The sequence below is a fragment of the Phoenix dactylifera genome, chromosome 7, assembly GCF_009389715.1.
Source record: "Phoenix dactylifera cultivar Barhee BC4 chromosome 7, palm_55x_up_171113_PBpolish2nd_filt_p, whole genome shotgun sequence".
NCBI classification, from domain to species: Eukaryota; Viridiplantae; Streptophyta; class Magnoliopsida; order Arecales; family Arecaceae; genus Phoenix; species Phoenix dactylifera.
Window position 1 is genome coordinate 14,101,698 of NC_052398.1, and position 22,789 is coordinate 14,124,486.

The window sequence follows — 22,789 nt, forward strand, 5'->3', positions numbered from 1 at the left end:
GGAGATAATCACAAAACTGAATGAATGCAATAAGATAAAAGGTTTGCATTCCTGAACAATTGATGATACCTTGCTTTTTTGTTTTTCCAATTCTGTGGTAAGAGTACTAATCAGAGTTTCTGAAGAAGCTAACTGGTTTTCAAGCATAGCAAACTCTTGAATAACAGCATCTTTCTCCATCATAAGCTTCTCCCTTTCACTTTCATGACCCTGATATCATGGATAAGAAAATCATTGCAACACCAATTAAATTTCCATCATTCAATTTATAGTGGGGCAGCAAATCAAACTGCAAGGATTGTAAAATGAAGGTGAAGAAAATAACATAAAACTGAGAGATGTGAGTGCAACCAAGTTGAAAAAATCCTCACTGTAAAAAAAAAAAGAATTAAAAACTATTCTCCTACCAAATCAAATTCAGATATCGGTTTGACTGCATTTCTGTTATAATGAACTGCTGTTAGCTCTCCTAAGTTATTGATGTTATCATAACTTTGCTGGCCGGGCTTAAGGGGTGGATTACTTCTCTTTTTTCTTTTTGAGGATTTCTTTTGAGGATATACCAGTGACTTCAGACTTCATTCAATAAATGGTTGACTAAAAGTCTTTTCTTACCAGCGCGATGGGACAAGATTTTAATCTAAATGTGCATTAGTTAAGGATTTAAGCTACTATGAAGCCTATCATAAATTTAAAAAGCAAGAAGCAAAAAAAAAAATCAAACACTAATCAATTAAATGTTACTATATAAATGACTTGAGAAAATACATCCTATGCTACAGGATCTATGCGGGCAAGTTAGGATCTCATAAAGAGTAAACTGAACAGATTAGCTTATAAAAAGAGGCAAAAGAAGATGAGAAAAATAATGTTTAAACTGTAGAGCACGAAAGATGTGTATCATTCTTTGAGATACTACGTTCCACTGATGGCCATGAAGAGCTTTGTTACCTTTTAATATAAAAATGAGAGGTTTATAACTATATGGTTTCCTTTCAGAGTGCAACTTAACAAGGAAGTATACAAGTTTGCTGAGGAGTGTGGCTGACAGGAAAGTATACAGATTTCTGCTAAATAACCAACACCGGTGTCTTTGGGTTTGTCAGCTTGCTAACCCAATGCCATTCTTAAGCATATTTGGCTACAGCAAATGCATAATAGCCAGAATTTATTTTGCCCAGCTTTAAATTCATCTTCTTCATGCTTCTCTATTGAAAGAGTAGCTTTTGGATGGGGAAGATTGAAAAGCCCAAGATTTCAAAAGAAAAAAGAACATTAAGGACCGCCTTCAGAATATAATAAACTCACCAACAAACCCAGTTGTATTGATCTTGTCATCCTGACAGTATATAACCATCCTGACTAAGTATTTTATATCTTTTAAGGTCTTGACATCAGTAGCGGAAAAAACTTTTGGAGCTGGCAGCATGTAACCCCTAATTACGGATTAATCGCACAAAAAGACCACTCTTTTACAAATTTGCACATCAAGACCTCTTTTCTCCCAGAAATCACCCAATGGGACCCCTAACAGACATTTCATCAATCATAATAAAATATTTATCATGTTTCTTCCCATTCTTCCTCCCACATGGCCAGCAGTTCTAAGCATCTAGCTAGTGAACTACGCTGATTCAAGATAGAATCCAGATCTTAGATTCTTAATTCCAACAATGATAGCAGCAAAGAGCTCAAACTCAAAGACAACGGTATTGAGAAGAAAGAGTAGCTCAATAGCTAGAAACTCCAAAGGACGGAGTGAGCAAGGAAGCCGGAAAAAATGTGATAAATTTCATTGCGGTTCATCAAAAAATAAATTGGGTCATATTGGGAAATCTATCGGATAAGAGAGGCCTTGATATGCAAATATATCACAGAGGACTCTTTAAATGCAATAATCTGTAAATAGAGGGATAGGAAAAAAAAACTTTTGCCTGGAAGTTATTTATCCAGTCTACGTAAAAGACTGTTTTGGAATAGAAACTATTTAACACTGATTGTAATACAAGCTGTCAATTTTTTTCAAAATTTTAAAGATAAACACATTTCTTCTTCATTTTCTTTTAAACTTTATCCAACACACCAGTAATTTTTTTAATAAAAAGAAATTAATATTCAACAATAGTAAAATTACAACTAACATCTTCATTAATCACATACACTACAATCTTCAAGCATAAATTTGAGAGAATAAGAAACAAAATTCCAGTATTAGTAATTTAGTATTTAAACTTGGGTGAATGCCCCAATCATCTTGGTCAAGTATGTAACCTTAACCTTAGATGATGTAGGTGCTGCAATTCATTTAACAAAAAATTCTAACATAAGTAATCATATTTCCATCATGCACCCACCTCATGTTGTTTAAATTCACGCTATCTAACAAATAGGGAAAAATCAATGCAACATGAAGGTTTTCTGGAATTATACAACAAGATAACCAGCAGCAAGTATTTCGGACAATGCAGAAATATGTAACAGAAAAAGCTCTACATATGATATGACAATGCAGAAATATGCAACAGAAAAAAAATCTCTACATAGTATAGCATCAATATAACATGGATAAAAATATACAGGCAGTCAATTTGCTTAATAACAGAAGAGAAAATGAATAAAAACAATTTAGTGCATAACTTTTCAAGCATATAAATCTAAACAATAAGAAATGTATCTATCAAAGAAATAACTAATTCAGCAGGTGCAATGATGCCACCAGTCATCGACAAAGAAAGGCTTCATTCAGTAATAACTATCACCTCTTAAGGCATATCAACAGTTTTCCTAAAAACTCACTTTCAGTTATAACATTGGCTTTAAGGAATGTTCTAGCAGTGGCATCTTAAGGAATTGCCCAAGAAAGAAAAATAAAAAGAACCTAACAATTAGAAAGTAATGTTTACATTTTTCAGAGCTTATATTTTGAACAGAAAATAGAGTATTTTCTCATGTATGGTTTCAGTAAGAAAATTGGAGAGAAAGTTATTGAGACAGTGATTAAAGATATGATTCCATCAGATAGAACCACTTGCTTACTTGTCACTTTCTTTCAAAACCACTGACTTTTGGAGAAAAAATTTAGACTTGTTTGAGAAAATTTTAGCCCTATGTTGTCTCTTAGGTTTTCTCTTCCTGAATGTTCTTTTCATTAGCAAAAATGGAAAAGAAGCTTCCTCGGTAACAAACTTTCTTTTCTTTCAGTTTCTCAGAAAGCCAATAGAACCCAAATAAGAAGCAAACAATGTAAATTGAATAACATTCGGAATGGTCAAATTCTATAAAGGAATAGAAAATTTTGGACCAAATTTTGAGAAATTGAATTAAAATTTAGCCTAAGTAGAAAACATTTAAATGAAAGGATAGCCAATTGTATGCAAGATAACGATGCAGGAAACGTTAACAAGACAAAAGGGGAAAATGGTTTATAACAGATTGCCAAGATAAAAGAAATTTAAAAAATCCACAACCTTGAGATGCTTTGAAGCTGACTGCATATCAGATTTCAAGGTTTTAATCTTTTTATCAAGATCTTTGAGTCTACTCTCACGATGATTGCTATGTTCCTTGATGGATATTTCAAGAGCGGAAACAGTGAAAACACATTTTTCATAATGAAGTTGCTTTTCTTTTGCTTTCAGTTTCGCTTCTTCAAGCTCTTGTTCAATCCTCTTCACCAGCTCACCTAGCTGCATTTCAGGCAAATGTTTAGTTCAAAAAGAAATCATGTACAAAATATGATTACATGAAAATAAAAACTCAAGATTCAACATTGGATACATAGAAACAGAGTAAGCCAGGTAAATAGCTGTAAGAGGAAAGCTGCAACCTTATGGTGCTCATTTTGCTCAGCTCTGCTCTGGAAGAGTGAAAGATCATATGACTTGAGTTCCAACTGAGATTTCAGGTGCATGTACTTCTTCTGAAGAGGCAACAGAATGGCAATCTGAAAGTCCAAAGCAAAAGGGAATATAATTCTAAGAAATGCCGAATCAATTATAAGCCTGATAATTGATGAAATCCAATAACTAATAACTTATCAGTCTTATCATGATGATTGCTGTGTACTGAAAAAATAAGCAACACATGTAGCACATTTTAAAGAATGAGCATTTCAAAACGAAAGAGGATGAGAATTCAGTTCAATTAAAACTTGCGTGGGTGCATATTAGTGAAATATAATATTTGTGCTTCTCATCATCACTAATGCTCTTTGCATTATGCAACAAGGTGCATCACAATGGCATCATCTCTAATAGAAGTTGCATAGGCATAATATATATTCAAGAATGCTCCTACACATCTCCACAGACAGTACATTCCTATAAGGCCAAATGAGTCTAAAGAATCTTTTGGTTTTTGCCAAAACAGAAGCTAGCATGAGGCTACGGATATAGTCTTAAAAAAAGGAATAAGCATGTTATCGAAGGAAGCCGCCAAGTCACACTATTCCATAGCCTCGCTCTTCTCCTCTGCTTGGTAAGTGAACGAACATAAGCTAGAGTTGAACAATCTACTTTTTATCCTAATGGCTAGAAAGCCGGAACGCAAAGAGAGGTCGTGAAGATATCATCTACGTCCGTACCACTCCTCATGGAGTAGATCCTGCATCCAACCAACTTTTTTTACAGGGAATTTGAAGATAAAACAAAAATAAGATAACATTATTACAAAATTGTTCAATATGTGCAAATAACAAAAATAGAAATCTTTTTCTACTATATAAAAGAATAGGCATGAAGCTAGAATCATTTAGCAGAAGTCCTACTTCAAGCATCATCAACATAAGCCTCTATCAAATTCTATTTCCTACTCACCACCACTCCCAAAAAGGAAAAGCTTTGACTAAATAAAGTCTCAAAGAGAGACCACAGAATCCTAGCTGTCTTTCCTCTTGATAACATCAAGTACTCCACCAAATCTCTCATAAATAATCAAAACATAGATAAGCCACGGTGATATAGTTGCACAGCATATTTATTTATAATATCAAATGTGTATACTATAACCACTAGTACTCAGCACATGAGGAGCGCATGACTGGTTCAAGAGGGACAAACATGATCAATGGATAATAAAAAACCAATAAAATGAATATGTTTAATATATTGACACAAACAAAAGGATTATTAGGGAGAAAGGGAGCAAATGTGTGCATGAATATCAATGACCAACCTTGTCCTCATTCTTTAACACTTTAACCACTTTTTCTCTCTTCACCTGCCTCTAATAGACTATTAAGAGAAATCATATATATTCATGCACATGCAGTTGTGATCTTGCATTAGCTCCCGTACAACCATCATCATGTACATGTGCATGTATCTAGCCTCAAGAGTAGGAACTTACACATTGGCCCCATGTGAAGAGCCAGATGTATATGTCTACGTTTAGGCAGCGAATAAATATTGGTGAACATTGACAAACCTCTAAACAAGCGCATATGACAACATTCATATATATATACTTGTGAACAAGTATTGGCCAAAGGTTGTAAAACTGCATAGCTAATGTGGGAATAAAGGTTCACGTGTATGAGTTTTAAGGTAAATTCGCATGCAATAATAGAGTACAAGAACGATTAAATCAATATTCTAGCCAGGTTCCCATACTTTGCTTCACAAAAGAAGTCCTAGCCATCAAAACATCTTTTTTTTTTATGGAGACTAGCCATCAAAACATCAAATTCCAAAGTAGAAACTATAAATCCCATGATCAAGATCATATGGCTATCCTTCATGGTAAATCTCTATTAGTCAAAGAGCAAGTTGGTTGCGAACAGAACATGTGAACTAATTCTAAAAGATGTGCAGGTATAGATTGCCTTTCTCCACAACAAGTAATGACTCCACACCTTCAATCCATGGGATCCCATAACACTACATGGCACAACATAAGTTGGCCTAGCATGTTATTGAGAAAAGGTGCGAGTTTTTTTTCTTCTAGACATAGGAAACAGCTTAAAAACTACACCATCTAGGAGAACTTAGCCCTAATCCCAGCACAAGAAAGAAATAAGATTCTAAGAGAAGTGGTTTAGTATGAGTCATCTTTCCTCTACTTACCATCATGGTCCAAAGATCCCTTTATCATCTTTCTTTATCCATCAAGAGAAAAGATCGACTCAAACTCCCATCTGAAAACTCAAGGACACCTATCTCAACTATTGATCTTAATAGAAAAGGGGAGAAAAAGAGCACCCCTATGCCCAACAGTCGCATCTCAACAGGCACAAAAAAAAGAGAGGGGAGAGAGAGAGAGAGAGCGGCGCACCGGGCGGTACACATTTCTTGTTTGTCCACCTAACCACCTGTATTCCCACTCTTATATATAGTCCGAGCACGGTTTTAAATATTGTGGGACGAGGTTCTTCTAGTTTTTCCATGGAACGGGGCACCTTGCATCTCGACACTCAAGATGGTGAATGTCCCATCCCATCCCGATCAATTCTCCAAGATGTGCCATCCAAATACTCAAGATGATACCCAACCATAACACTTGATATGATGGGACTCCTAGCCATCCCACTAATATTTAAAAACTTGATTCCAAATCTTCCATAAAAGAAAGGACACAAAGGGTCCCTCATCCAAAGAGAATGGACCAAGGGTCGTTCCGTCTTCCACTAAAGCCTTCTCAATGCTTTTGAACCCCATTATAAAGTTCACAAAAAGAGAATTGCTTTTATGATTTCCATCATGGAATAATCCCTTGTTGGGATCTATTGAGAACTCCTCTACAAAGAAGTATCCTTAGAGGTACTTCCTTGAATAAGCACTGCCTTTCAAGGGATCGCTGGTCTCACAAGAGCGCTACTCCAACCAAAGAGACCAAAAGTCTCATAATAAGAGCACTACTCCATTGAAAAGAACACCAACCTAACAAAAAACGAATTATTATATCATACGCAAGGAGTCCATTGGCTTACCACCAGCTCTTCTTGAGATATTCGAAGTCCTTTATGAAGGGAATATCCTTAGAATTACTTCCTTGAATAAGGAGACCACCATCTTATAATAGAAGCATTGCTCCACTACAAAGACCACTACCACAACAAAAAGAAAAAGAAAAGAAAAGCATTGTCCTATCATACATTAGAAATCCATCAGATTGCCTGCATGGAATAATCCCATAATTGGATTGTCTTCGTGGAATAAACCCGTAATCAGATTGCCTTCTTGGAAGAAACTCACCATGGAAAAAGGACCTTTCAAGTGTTCCTGTAAAAAAGTTGCTTGAAGAACGAAGACTCCACATGTTTTAAAGCATCTAATTTTGACATGGTATCAATATGATCAAAAGGTCTAATTTCCCAACTACTACGAAATACCGTTGGAATTGTTTCCTCAACTTCGTTGTTCTCGTTCTTTTCACTAGCAAGCAAGGGCAGAATGGTGATAGTATGCAAGAGTGAAAGAAGATAGAATGTTGCATCTGACATGCTCATTAAACCCAAGAAATTCCCCTGCAAACTAGACAGGGTTTGAATCTTATCATTTTCTTCCATAATTACACTCCCTTTGGTTGCCAATAAAAATCCATACAGTTAACAAGAAATAAAATAGGAAAAGTCAAAAGGAAACAAAGGTCCAAAATTTTATCTAAAGAAACTTTTTTGCATTTTAGGATGACACTAGGATAACTTATCTATTATCTTCTCAACCAATCAAGAGACATTCTCGGTTTCCTTTTCTTTTCATTGCTTTTCGTTTTCTTCAAATGAATTATTCTTCCCTAGTGTCTACATCCTAATAGATAGACATCAACGATAAAATAAATTGCATAAACAAGAAAACATATAGGAGTCATAAAACTGAAATTGCACAGCATAACAATTCAGTTAATTAAAAAGGTTGACCTTTTCTTCAATTTCTGAAAATTTTCTCTGATGAATGCAGAGCTCTGATTCAGCCTCAGCTAATGCATGGAGCTGTCTTAACAGCTCGCCACCACCTCTGCAAACATAATTTAATAAAATAAGGAAAAACGATGTAGTTGTTTACATCCACCATATAGAAAACAACAAAAAGGCATTCCATGATTCCTGTTTACGATAGACACTTTAAGTGCAATGTATAGTATCACCTAAATAGGGTATAGAAAAATTTAAAATGGAACAATCCATAGCAAAATTTAGGGGGGATGATGTGGTGCAGAACTATAAAATGAGAATAATCAGAGATAATGCAACAGCATAAATAACACAAAATAAAAAGTATAGGTATGATAATGCCCTACTTGCGACTTCCACCAGTCAAAAGACCGCTTGGCTGAAAAATATCACCTTCAAGAGTCACACTAGGGGTGGAGATGTCTCGATTGAATGCAACCTGCACCAAAAATTAAAATAGAAAGTAAAAGTAAATTTCCTAAGAACCAACTCTTACTTATGTTACGCTTCAGTGACATACAGTAGATTAAACAGTTTAGTATTATTTTCATGTTAAGTCTGACTTTTTAGTAATTAACGTCCTAATCAGATTATTTGAGAATAACAATAATAGTAATAATGATGAAAATACCAAATGGAATGTAGCAAAAATTGATGAAAATTAGCACCATAACACCATAATGAGAAATGAGAAGCTCAACATTGTCATGTTACGAGAGGCCAACTGTTATCACATTAATACACAATCAAGGTCTTTAAACACCAACAAAGTGAAGGTTGAGACCTTTACTATTTTATTGGGTTGTAGCAATTAGCATTCAGGCATTTGTCTCCACTGCTCAACTCATCTTTGGGACCAATATTAGCACTCCCAATTTTACAAGATGTTCTTCAAAGAGAAAGTCACAAAAGTGAACATTCAATAAAAAGGGAGAGCATTCATTATAACTTCCTTATCATCATTTAAAAGATACAGCATACATATTTACTCACACCATACATGCAACAGAATGCCATATCGCATGCCTTACACTAGTATAAGTTTACAAGAGGAGATTGTTATCTTTAAAAAGTTAAAACAAACAAAAGGATACAGCAAATGAATCACTTGGAAAGTATTAGGTAGCAATTCTATAATCTTTCATAGCTAACATTCCAACTTCAAGATTTAGATGGTCAAGTATCAGCTCTCTGAACATGCAAATGAACTGAAGCTTTGATTTTGTGTATGCATGAATTTGATCATATCCATTTCTCCAAGACTGATTTTTGACAGACATATTTAGAGGCTAAAATTGTGTTCCTTTTTATTACACACTTTCTTCATTGTTGTATCTTCTAAGTTAGAGAGGAAACAAAAGGAGTGCACCTCAAAAATTGGGACATTACTAGCATACATACTAAGTGAGAAGAGGGAACTAGTCAGAGAACAAAAAAATGGAATATAAATGAAGGGGAGAAGCGACTTACCAAATGTCACAGAGTTTAGAAGCCCCACGAATTTTAGTATAGATAATGTCAGGCTATGTTTGTCGAGTCTATTATAGTTCTTAACATTTAGTGACTTGCATTTAGGGACAAATTACATAAGACATCTTAGTCAGCTATCTAAGCATCTAATCCTTGATCTTGAAAATCAAAACTAGTTATCTTAGTAACATGGTTGCCACATTCTTATCCACTATTCCTCTGCTTTCTAGCTGTGTAATACCTTCTTTGGCACTCTGAAGCTTATTTGCTCTTTCTTCCAGACAAAGAATATTTTAGTGAATCCTTGAATCTAACCACTTTTTTCATACTATACTACCATATTGTTGATCATTTGCAAGGAAAGGACTTGGCAATCTGTGTCTCAGCAAACTACAGATTAGGTGGCTTATTACAAGGTTGCCTACTATCATGTGTATTAAGCTCATTGAGATTCTACAGCAGAACATTACAAGTAATGAGTAGCTGACAGACTCCACCATCTCTTAAACAAATTTCAGAATGTATATCTGTAAGACTGTAAGTTCAAGTATTTTACTAATCTCCACATTTGTAATTATTTTAGTGAAGTACAGGAGAACAGACATCAGCATTTAATGCAAGGTCAATGTTAGAGCCCTTTTTTTAAAAATCATGAAGTACATGAGAGCCTATATATAACGCAAGCAGTATATGAAGGTTCAAGCAACATTATACATTGGATAGTCCCTATGACAACCTTGAACTTCCATGTAGCTGATAGATGATACTCAAGTATCACATGTACATGCTGTGTTAAATTGTAGGATTTGTATTTAATATGTATTTGTCTGTGACTGTCTGGCTCCGGCAATTAAATTTTTCCTCTTTTTACAAAATTTTTGTATAGATTCCATTAATTTTGTTCTTCATATTTAACTTTGCAGATGAAGATTTTACAAAACAGGCTGATTCTAATTCATTTGAATATGAACACTAAAATTATTTGATCATGAATCTCTTACAACTTCGCTCCTTTTTAATCGGAAAATACTAATCCATACACCACATTCACAAAAAAACTTTTCTGGAGGCTCCATAAGAGGCATTTACAACGTCACAGCATAGTCCCGACAAACATTATATACAATAAACGGCATATTAAAACGTTATTTCGCTGCCAAAAAGAGTGCCACAACAAAAGGCATTAATCTCATAATTAAAAACAAACCAACAAAAATCAAGCGTACCTCCTTTGCTGCATTGGTACTTCGGCAAACAAATGTTGAACCGAACACATAAGCCATTGCATTCTGCAAATAAGAAGATATCAGCAGACAATTATAAGAAGCACATTTTATTCTCATTTTCCTTTATGCAAAAACTAATTCCCATGGCATCCATGTAGGAGATAAGATGACAAGAAAAGAAAGTTTGTGTATGCCTCCTAGAGCTATAAAAATAAAATGGATACAAACTTGAAACATTTAATATTGGCTACCATGTAAATTACTGCTCCAATAGAAAGGAATCAAATGTTACTTTCTGGCTGTATCTACTGCATAAGAGCATGGTTTCACTGGTGGAACCAATTGTGCAGCTGATCAATCCATCACAGACTTTCACCAAACAAGACTGCAATTAACTACCCAAAAGTTGTATACTGCTAAAAGCATGCTGGTGGCTACAGCAGGAGGCATCTTGATCAGGCATGGCTTGTGCCTGTGTCTAAGGAACTAAGAACTGCTCGTATCACAAAAATACAGCCCATGTGTGATAATCTAAATTATGTGGCTTGCTAAGAAGCAGTTCTTTTCCTCCTAGTATGGTGGAGCCTCATCACACACGACAACAGCTTCATAATTGGTCCATGACGGTAAGAGTTGTGGTCATATCTCTATCATATACAATTAGAAGACTTGGAGATTGGCCTCAGACAGCCGGCCTCTAAAGAATGAGGCTACATTTTATGTAGGTATTTATTTATTTCACTTATTCCACGACAGAATAAAAGAAAACATATAATTTTCATTGATCCATGCATCCTGTTCCTGCATAGTTATCTCTCTGGAAGGGACCTGCAAATCTCCATGAGTTTTGAGACTCCATCCAAGATTAATTAAAGATAAAATATAATTTAAACAAACAAGGTACTCTAATCTCTAGACTTATATACAGACAACATGACTTATCTGAAAATTTAATATATATATATATATATATATATATATATATATATATATATATATATATGTCTGCATTTCAATATACCTCATAGGTTCTAAAGGTAGGGATAACAGAAAAAAGGTCTAGAACAAATATATTAAGCAAACTAAAAGAATGCTTGTTTAACAAGAGGCTACCTTCACTTCATCATCATATCCAACCAAAAGAAGGGCCAACCGAGCATTGCCTTCACCAACCTACACAGAAACTCAAAACTTTTGAGCAACTAAACAGATACAGAAATATGCAATTAATATGTCACACTAAAAGCAATACTTGACATATATGTAATTCTTGGAAACTAACCAGTCTAACAGCTGCCTGTTGAACTCTAGGAGGAATGGTATTGGTCTGGATTTTATTCAAAGGTATAATTGTTACTCTTCTCTGCAGATCTCCATTTTGTAGCAGTTGTTTTCCAGTATTTTCTGTGTCTACAACAACATTAAACAGCTTGCCTCCAGCAGCAACCTACAGAATAAATCTGATGTTTTCTGATGCCATAAATGTGAAGCCAAATAACCAAAAGGGAAACCAAAAAAAGGGTCTCCCAAATACATCAACCAAGATAACCAAGTTTACAAAATTAAACCTCTAGGGCAGTCATCGTTGAACTGTCTTTTACTTTTATAAGCTTTGCAACTACCCCTTTAACCTTTGATTTGTCAAAATTCTTTACAGGGTCACGGTAGTTAAACTGAACATTTGCCAGCTGTCCTGAAAGAATACGGACTTCATCTTTGAGCTTCTGAATTACTTCTAACTCAATAGACCGATCCTGAGCACAAGTCACCACCAAAGTATATCAAGAAAATTTATTTCTACACGCTAACCATTTGTTAAAAGCAGCGACAATTTGATAGATCCAAACTTATACAAACCTTTTGCAAAGCTTCCATCTGGCCTTCTTGATAAGTAATAGATTCCATGGCTGCTTTAACAGCATCCAAATCTTTCTTTCTGGCATTGAGCTCATTTTCTACAGCAGCCGCTTCATCACATTTTGAAACCAGTTGCCCTTTTTTCTCTTTCAGCTCCTTCTCAGAGTGGCTAATTTTTGTTTTCAGCTGTTTCAGCTCTGATTCGGCATTTCCAACTTCAGCTTTGGCATCTCTTAATTGATCTTCAAGACACTTTTCTTCATTTCCACTACTCTTACCAGCTAGAACACCCTAGGAATGGTCAATTTTGTCTTATTAGAACAAAACTACAGTACATGTGTCAGGTCAATATCAATTTTAAATTCTATGAGGTTCGAATGCAGAACTCATTTATCAATAACCATACCTGGTATTCTCTCTCACACTCATCCAAATTCTTAGATAGACCTTCAACTCTTTTTTTAAGATCAGCTGCATCATCCTCAGCTTTCTTGACAGCAGAATCCCTCTCAGATATTGATCTTTTTGTGTCTTCAATACTCTTAATGACCTGTCAAAAGAAAGCATTACTGCCATAGTTAAGAGATGAAGCAAGCTACATGATACAAAATGTACAAGCAGTAAATATCCACATAAGAATGCTAGAAAAGAAAGAAAAATAAATCCCCATAATATGACATTCAAATTGCATTATATCTCTATGCATCACAAGCTAGAAACGATTACAAAATATGACAACAGGTACTGAAATAACTATTACCTTTTGAGTAGCCTCCTTCTCGGCATTCAAAGATTCTTCTTGATTATTCAATACAGAAGTTTCCTTCACAAGAGTGCGAGAAAGAGTATCCACCTTCTCCGACAAAGCCTTCATCACACCACCTACCTTTCCTTCCTTCTCAGCAGTCAAGATGGATATCTTTTTCTCCATTTCCTGTATCTCACTTTTTAGCCTTTGAGTGCCATCATCCAGCTCAGCAATCTTCATCCTCATCTGACCTACCTCATTTACAGCACTATCTCGTACCTTCTCAGCCTGAACAAACTCATAAGCAATGCAAAACCTTCTGAGACGATCTAATTCTGCATTGCCATTAGCCCACCGCATGTATTGCGTTCTCTCCTTCCTAAGCTTCTCCAGAGCAGGAAGGATCTCTTGGTCAAGAAGCTTATTGATCTCATCCACTTTACTCTGCTTCTTCTCAAGTGTCTTCAAGGCTGATTCCTTTTTCATTTCATACATTCTTGTGCCAGCAGCCTCTTCCAGCATTGATAGAATTTCTGGTGGTTTCATGTTTAGGACTTTTGTGATGCGTCCTTGCATTATAAGGAAATGTGGGTTGTTGACATTAAGCTGCACAGAATGGAAAAGGGTCTGAACACGAGAAGGCTGGGCAAGGTGCCCATTGATGAGGTATTTGTTCCTTCCCCCAACTACAATCTACAAAGTCAATGATATCAATCATTAATTATATATTTCATTGTGCAAAGCCCACTAAAGCAATCTGGGGGAAATAAAAGGAAAACAGAAAACACAAGGAACCATTGTCTACCAAGCAGACCACATTTGTCCAGCATTGCACATGGTGTTCAGTTTAGTTAGATGCATAACTTAAGTTATCAATATCATAGATATTTTTACCTGGTCCACCTGCCTGCTAGTAAGTACTACTACCAGTATATTATCATAAAATACTAAGTCATAATCTATAATCTACATATCCTTTGCAGCCTTAAGTAGATTATATATGATGACAATGACATAACAGCAACTACGACGATGATGATGATGACAACCACAGCAAGGGAAAAGGAAAAGAAGAGGGGGGAGGGGGGGTGTTGGGGGCAAGGGGAAGGTTGAAGGCTTGACTTTTGGACAGCAAATTGTAAAGGAGAGGCTCAAACTACGAAATGGAAATAGACCGCATAAATCTCAGGTTGCATTAAGAAGCCACTCAAGGAGCTATCTTACCATAGCCATTGCTATTGGTAGAAAATAAACAGTATATGAAACCAATAGGCAGAAAAATTGACAAAAACATCTTATTGTTGATCATAAACAGCTTAGAAGGTGTATGAAGGTCTTTATTTCTGATATAGGTTTTAAAAAAAAACCTATGAGGTTGGGATAGAGTAGTTATGACAAGAGGGTTGGATTTCCAGTTCTGTGTTTATATATGTTTCTTAAAACTTCCAAATGACACCAGAAAAAAAATCTCGTAAAGGTTCAAACTTGGATCTTCAATGTCCATGGAAAGACAAAATAAAATTACAATCATAATCTTGCAATATAGTGAAACATGTTTATCTTTCCCCAGAAAACTACTCAATGAAATTGACCAACAGACCTGCCTGGTATTTTTAATTGCAAGAGCTAAATTAATATAAAGAAAAGCAAGAGAGAAACTAAAAATTCAATTTCTAGTCGGGATAATAGCATCAACCTCGACAGTTCAGCTTTCCTAGTGTGCACAAATTTGAGGTTCAGATATATCAAACGAACTTCACTTACCTGCCTAGTGACAGTGATTTCCGGGCAGTCCTCATACCCAAGAGGGCTTCGGCTGCGAGCAGAATTATCGAAGACAATTGAGACCGTTGCCTTAGTAATTCCGGCCTGGCCCTGCTTGTAGACGAGCTCCTGGAGGTTGGTGGCCCGGACCTGCTGGAGATTGGTGATCCCGAGCACGAAGCAGATGGAATCGAGAATATTGGACTTCCCCGACCCATTGAGCCCCGTGATCGCGTTGAAGTAGGGATCGAAGCCGGAGACCACCGTCCTGGTGGCGTAGGACTTGAATCCCTCCAAACAGATCTCTTTGATGTACATGCCGACTAGAAACCTAATTCGGAGGGCGGAAACCCAGAGAAGCGGCGGAGGTGGTGGCGGCGGAGGAGGGGGGAAGGGTGCGGAGGCGGAGGTGGGGGTCGACGAGAGGTCGAAGGGGGTCGGAGATCAGAACCCTAGAGACGATTCGTCGGAGGAGTGAAGGAGGAAAGGGGGTTCGGAGGTCGGAACCCTAGAGAGGTGGAAGGGAATGCGGACGAGTTTTGGGAGGCGGGAAATGGATTTGGGCTCGCGTCTCTGCTTTTGAAAAATTGGGATCAGGAGACCCTGCGGTGAGTGTAACCGGTGGGATGTAATCAAGGGTGATAAAATGTCGTTGGAAGTTGGACTCGATCGGACCGTGCGGTTCAACTAACCGGTCCGGTATATACCCTTTAAATCGAATCGGTCAAAAACCGGTCAAAATTAGATGAATCGTTCGAACTGAATAAACCAGTTGAACCGAATTACGTGTGCGAACTAGACAGATCATACAAATTTGATATCTAGACTGAAATTTTAGGCTTAAATATTTTAATCTATAAGATTAAATTACTAATTTACGATCTCAAACCCAAAGATCCAAAACTCCAAACTAATAAACAAATAGAACCCAAAAAAAAAACCTCCACCGCATTATTACGACCATGGTTGGGGCATTTTTTTCCATTTTTTTTGTTTTTCTCTTTTTTTCTATTTTTTATAAATTTTAAATAATAAAATTTTAAATTATGATGTCATACAGATTCGGCATTCTGTGAGCTGGTTGAACTAATTGAACCGATTGAATTGGAACCTAGCAAGTAAAATAGTTCAACATCCGATTTGATTTTTAAAACATTGATAAAAGTTGTACAGACGTAAACAAGCTCGAACTATAATTGCAATTATGGGTTGGTGGGCTGTTTAAAGAAGACCTAGGATAATATCGATTGTTGTATTCAAATCTATTCAAACATCGATAGAAATTTAAATATCCGATTAATATTCGTAACCGTATTTGTATCTATTATAAAAAAATATATATGAATATGGATAGACAACTATCTAATCCATATTCAAATATCGGATTCTATTTGTAACTCTATTTAATTTTATACATCACTTATAAACTTTCAAGAGAAATACATGACCATATTAACATGCTACTAACTTAATTTACCTTCCACTTAAAAATATCTTTAATTTTGTAGTCATAAAGTTTAATTATTCGACTTATATCCATATTTATATGTATACTTCCAGCATATGATTTGTATTTGTATCTATTTAAAATGAATACGAATATAAATATTTGCATTCGACAAATATGTGTACCTATATTTGTCAAATAAAATAAATGTAGATATAGATGTACTAGCATCCGATTTATATTCGATCTGGTTTCAGCTCTACCTTAAATCATTTGCGGTGTGTCTTTTGTATTGCCTTGGATAGCTGCTATATTATCCATCTCGAAGGCGGATAGCTGCTTATTGTGAGAAGTCAAATAGTCATGTGTGGTACCATACATGATGCACTCTAAAAATTTATTCTTTCTTATGCACTTTTATAGTGGACATTGAGAGATGTATTTGTAGTTGTTCTTGACCTTGCTTTACCCTCAAGGTTTCTTTATCTTAGGGTTATGAAAATATTTATGTTTGGTTGGAAATTGATGGGGTTAATTGAAAACATGGAAAAAGTGGAAATGTATAAGAGAGAACAAACTCCTCCATTTCTTACTTAAAGTTATAGTTTGGATTCTCTATTGTGTGTGTTTTGCAATGTTAAAAGCTATACAAGTATATTGAACATTAGATCATCTTTTCTCAGTAATAACTTTAACTTGGGATACATGATGTTAACTGATTTAATCATATCCCCATAAAATTGAAATGATTGGGCAGGTTCGCTAGATAAACCACCTTAATTCTAGAAATATCTTATAACAAAACAAGGCCTTAAGTATTTTCTTTATTGTAGAAATTTTTAGGTTAAAAATATAAAAGAAATAGACAAACATTTGGCAAGTCCACTTAATAAATATGTCAGTATCAAGACTTGGCAAAAGCTAAATTTGCTATTGTCCACACTCTTTAGTAACATGTAAATAAAATCCGACCAGCCACAAATCATAGAATGGTTAGACCCAAATGTTTATCAAACATGTTTTGAATCCAAATATAGGACTTAGCCATAATAATAAAAATAATGATTATTTTTATGTATGAATGGCCATAGTTTATGCAATGGTTCAAATGTATGTCATGAACTTTATTCTATTGTCCTATGCATTAACATGACTAATCTTGGCATATCTTTCTTTCATTGGAATGATCTCACAATATCTGAATAACAAATTTATTCAAGATGAACAACAAAAAAATCAAATAGTAGGTTTTTATTTCTAGTTTTATTCTCTTCCGACAGAATATAAATTTAAGAAAAAAGATGAGTGCCTATTTGTAATTATGCTATGTATGCTTGCAAAAATACCCAATCAATGATCTAGTTATATATAGCCGATTTTTTCATAACAATTTTTGTTGTACTTGATGGTTATTGAATATCGTGGACTTATTTAATCAAGAAATACCGTGGGTTTAATATATTGTATTTTACTACTAAGGCCCTGTTTGGGGGAGCTGTTGGTAGTAGAGCTTTTGGAAGTAGAGCTGTTGGAAGTAGAGCTGTCTGAAGCAGAGCGTTTATAAAAAGCTGTTTGATGTTTAGTAATTACATTTTTAAAGTGATGTGACACTTTAACATATGTTTGGTAAACAAACTGAGAAAGTACTTTTGTGTGACAAAATGACCATAAAGGACATTACCAGTATTATACAATAGAGCATAATAGAATATAATATGTATTAATACATAAATATATGATATAGTATAATATTAATGTAATATAATATAATATTATTAAAATAGTACTATAATATTATGTAGTATAGAATAATAATTTAATATAATATTAAATTTTTTAACATAACATATCAATGCATTATGATATAATATAATATAATATTATATTTATAGTATAATACAATAATAAATATATAAAATATTATAATTATTAGTATAAATTAATTTTTCATCCTTCTAATGACTATTTATCTCTCTAACAAATTTTCTAACTAGGTGATAAAATTGGTTAACTAATTACTAATATTATTTATTTATCTATTTATTTGTTTATTTAGATCAGATTATTTGCCACTCACTCATTATTTTTCTTTTTATTTATTTATTTATTATTTTATTTCATTGAAATATAAAGGGGTCGCCGACCATGGGTGGTGGCCGGCATGGTGGTTGCCACCATGGGCAGCCACGAGCTCCCAAAATAATAAAAAAGAAAAGAAGAAGAAGAAGAAGGAACAGAGGCGACGGCATTGAGAGGAAGAAGAAGATAGAGAGGGGGAGGGCGAGGATGGGTGAGAGAGTAAGAGACGGGATCAAAATTTTGGAGAAAAAAATTATGATTTAAATGAGGGTATTTTGGTTCAAAAAATAGCTTTCCGATAAAGCTGAAAACAACGTTTTCGAAAAGCTCCAAATTGGAGTTTCTTCCCAAAATCTATTTCAGCTTTCCGCAAAAGCTGAAACAACTTTCCGAAAATTTTACCAAACACTATTTTTTATCTAAAAGTACTTTTGGAGAGCTAGAAAGTGCTTTTTGGCCCTCCGAAAGCTCCCCCAAACAAAGCCTAAATCCATACAAAATCTACATAGATTTTAATAGTTATAAAACAATACACGTAAATTATTATAATTGATTTTATGTAATTAGTACAACTAATCAGTTTAATTAAATTGAATACAATGATCATGCTTTATAGTTTAAGTTGAACTTATTTTATTTAATTTGCTACAATTTGATAGATGTACATCCAATCCAAGTATTCCATTCTACCATTTCCTTGATCAAATAGTCATTATTAATTCCATGTACTTTGATATGTCTCCCCCTCTCTTTCTCTTTGTATATATATATATATATATATATATATATATATATATATATATATATATATATATATATATATATATATATATATATATATATATATATATATATATGTATGCATGTATGTGAGATACATATCTATAGAATATGTTATTTTTTGCTGCATATCAAAACATCATCTATTTATCTGCTTATCCATTTTTGGTAAAAGAGGGATGGATATTTATGTGCTATTATATTACCTAGGTCTAAATACTAGCAAATTAACTACTTGAAACATAATATTTTTGTTAGTTAGGCGGAGAGGTGCGATCATTTGTGCAATGCCTCCTTCAGCATAATAGAATATATATTAATTGATAAATTATGATAGCTATTGCAAAAACTTTCTATATGTATAAAGAGCCAGGAATGCATGATACACAAAAAATGTTTGGGCCACCAAATGCAGCCATATAGTAGTATATGCTAAATGCAAATGCATAAGTAGACAAAAATGTGATCTATCAACCAATTTGAAATGGTTCAATTGATTTGGCAATATAAAGTCTAGAAATAAATAGAATATCGAGAAGAGAGAAGAGTGATTTGGATGATCAAAGGTTGCGAAATGTAATGTCCATAAAGAAGAAAAAAAAAGTATACTTAAACAAGCTAGTGTTTTAAGTTTGATGTAATTTTGTCCATTGTATTTTTAAAAATTTTAACTTTATTCATGTATATTATATGTGTATGGTTATAATTTACATGGATTAATTGTAAGGAGAAGACTAGATATCTATCAGGAAATGCAATCATTCAAATTGCAAATCGAAAATTTAAACCATCAAATATACATCCTAGCGAAACTGGCGCATTCACAATAAACAAAAAAAAGTTAAGAAAACCAACTGAATACGACCAACTAAACAAAAACAAGCTTAATAAAACGTACTGAAACCTCAAATCACATGTATGTGGTACTTTACTTCACCATTGACATACGTGTTTAATAATCATTGTACATTGCACGGTGGGTTTATTGTGGATCATGGGTTTGGGCAAGCAAATTTCTAACCCAAGATGGGTTGGATGGAGAAACATAAGATGCTGCAAAGGAAAAAGCATGGGTGGAGGAATGGAGACCAAAGTACAAATCTTATAATATACCACAATCTAAAAGCTTGGGATGATGAGATAGAAGATCAATTTGAAGATTCATAGGTCCTTGCCTTGGTTTCATGATGCTTAGCTGCAGCAGCGGCAGACGATGCTCGGGAAAAAGCTCGGCAACACCAAAAAAACTCCAATCTCGAACCAAGCTTTGCTGGTGGGGGTTGAAAGGAGCCTGGGGTTGTTTATATAGAGTTGAAATTCAGCTCCCAAATCCTTCTCGTCGTCAAACTTTTATTACCTTTAAGGGAGAAGGCAACTCTCATCTGGATTTTTTGTTGCTAAAACGGAAGTATCATATCAAACGTGTACGAATACAGCTAAGAAAATCAAAAAACAAAATATCTTGGAGAGCACTAGGCAACTCCGCCTCATTTACCTATAGTTTTTTTTTTTTTTTTTCATTTTTGGGTTTAGATTTTTGGCAAATTTGGGCCAAGCCTTCTAGTCGGTCAAGTGGACTAGGCCCAGGCTACAAGAAGCCAGGTATTACACATCGAAAGGAATAAGTTTAACTAGGATGACAATAGAAAACTTGATTTTTCCTTTTTTTAGCTTGATGCATTCTACGACCATGCTTGCTGTGTTCTGATTCGTGGTAACTTTACAATCTTCGCCAATGGTTATATGGAAGCTAAGTGTGGATGGGAGACTCAGGAAAATAATGCAAGCACTACAAAAAGAGACTATTCGCCATTCTTTATCGAATTAACTAATGTCGCCAACTGATTTACTTTTTACAAAATAACAAATACTCGTTAGTTAGCGACTTTACAGAAGATCTTGTATGTTTTAGAAATTAGTGATTTTGAAATCACCTATCAAAGATCCAAGCAAGATTTTTGTTATAGAAGGACTCCACCAAATTACTTGCCTTGGCATCCTGTTTTATAGGGGTAGTGCAGATCTCCATTATTACGATTGGTTAATGAGGTGGTCTAGGAGGCCTTTTCAGACATTGTTATAAATTTTGATATTATCACTGATTGAAGATTCTGACAAAGGCACTTGTTCTGCTTTGTTTGATTGACATGCGAAGTTGTGATTTTTTTTATTTTTTTGGTACAACGACGGTTCATACTCTATGGGTGTGGATGCGGCCAACAAACTCAGAAAATAATAGAACAGAAAAAAAATTCGGCACTATATCACGCTCTATTCATACGAAGCCTCCGGAATAGTGAGCCGCATAGAAGACAATCCAATCAGCTGCATCATTTGCTTCTCTGTAGGCGTTTGTGACCTGATGGGAGCCACACTTTTGCAGTAGTCTGCGAAAGTTGTGACCATTTGAAACCATTTTTTTTGACATGTTCTGCTGGTCTACCTCAACCAAAGGCTCCACCGTAGCAGCTTTATTGTTCTTTCCAGCATTACGTGAATGCATGGCAAACCTTGTCATTCTGAGTTTCGAGGTGGAAGCACTCTTTGAGTGGTTGTAATCACCGTTAGACATAAAAAAAATTTGGTTGTTGAAGCCTCTCTTTGCTCATCTGAGGCATTTGGATTTGTTGTTTACCTTGGTTTTGCAACTTTTTCTGTCTGTTTGGGTATTCTAAAGTTTGTGTTGTAATCTTTATAAATGTTATCTAGGTTTTGGTATGTCAATTGTTATATGCAGTTCCTTCTTTCTGAATTTTAATTTATCTCTCTTGCTTCAGTTGTTAATTTCCTTAATTATGTAATTAGTACACCTTGTTCTTAACAATGAATTTATTTATTTATTTTTTCAAATCTATACTGCTATCCGTGTGTTACAGCAGGCCAAGCGAAGATGCAACTTGAATTGGGTCAGCTGGTGACTGGTGTTGTTCAACACCAGGAAGCTGATTTAACTAGACAATATACCACCTTACAACATGGGCAGGTGAGTTAACCAGGCCCCGTTTGGGAGAGCTTTTAGAGGGTTAAAAAATACATTCTGACCCTCCAAAAGCACTTTTGTGTAAAAAAGGGCGTTTGGTAAAAATTTGGAGAAACTGTTTTAGCTTTTTTAAAAAGCTAAAAACAACTTTTTGGGAGAAGCTCTATTTTGGAGCTTTCCGAAAAAACTATTTTGAGTTTTGTAATGCAACTAAGGGTTCTTTCAATAGGTGGTTTAGCCTGAATCTCTCTTCTTTTCCCCAATTATTGGGAAGACATTAACGTAGCCCTAATCAATCTTCTCATGAACATGCATTTGCTACAATTTTGATTTTTGACAATTATGCAATTAAGGAGGAGGACAGGATCGAGCGTGTCACCGAGGCAAGTTGTTGAATTTCAGAGCTTTTCCGCATTATATCATGGTCTTATTTATACTCAAAATCAACATTATCTAGTTGTATCAGTTTAGTTTTCAAAGTAGAGTATTGCCAAATAGAACTTGGAAATGGTGCTTGTTGCAATTTTTAGGGTTTTGAACCTTAAAATCG

The 22,789-nt window shown here is 34.8% G+C and overlaps 1 protein-coding gene across 1 annotated transcript in view; it reads right to left on the reverse strand.

Moving 5' to 3' along the window:
* LOC103715212 (structural maintenance of chromosomes protein 2-1-like) overlaps nucleotides 1–15,498 on the reverse strand; it is a 28,828-nt gene extending 13,330 nt beyond the window's left edge. The window contains exons 1-13 of the mRNA XM_008802772.3: nucleotides 14,954–15,498; nucleotides 13,202–13,882; nucleotides 12,848–12,991; nucleotides 12,442–12,732; nucleotides 12,153–12,338; nucleotides 11,867–12,031; nucleotides 11,698–11,757; nucleotides 10,585–10,647; nucleotides 8,236–8,327; nucleotides 7,856–7,952; nucleotides 3,827–3,943; nucleotides 3,468–3,686; nucleotides 70–210 (exon numbers count right to left, since the gene is read on the reverse strand). Coding sequence (XP_008800994.2) covers nucleotides 70–210; nucleotides 3,468–3,686; nucleotides 3,827–3,943; nucleotides 7,856–7,952; nucleotides 8,236–8,327; nucleotides 10,585–10,647; nucleotides 11,698–11,757; nucleotides 11,867–12,031; nucleotides 12,153–12,338; nucleotides 12,442–12,732; nucleotides 12,848–12,991; nucleotides 13,202–13,882; nucleotides 14,954–15,271 — 2,574 coding nt within the window. The 5' untranslated portion in view covers nucleotides 15,272–15,498. The remainder of the gene's footprint in view (nucleotides 1–69; nucleotides 211–3,467; nucleotides 3,687–3,826; nucleotides 3,944–7,855; nucleotides 7,953–8,235; nucleotides 8,328–10,584; nucleotides 10,648–11,697; nucleotides 11,758–11,866; nucleotides 12,032–12,152; nucleotides 12,339–12,441; nucleotides 12,733–12,847; nucleotides 12,992–13,201; nucleotides 13,883–14,953) is intronic.
* Nucleotides 15,499–22,789: the final 7,291 nt, after the last annotated feature.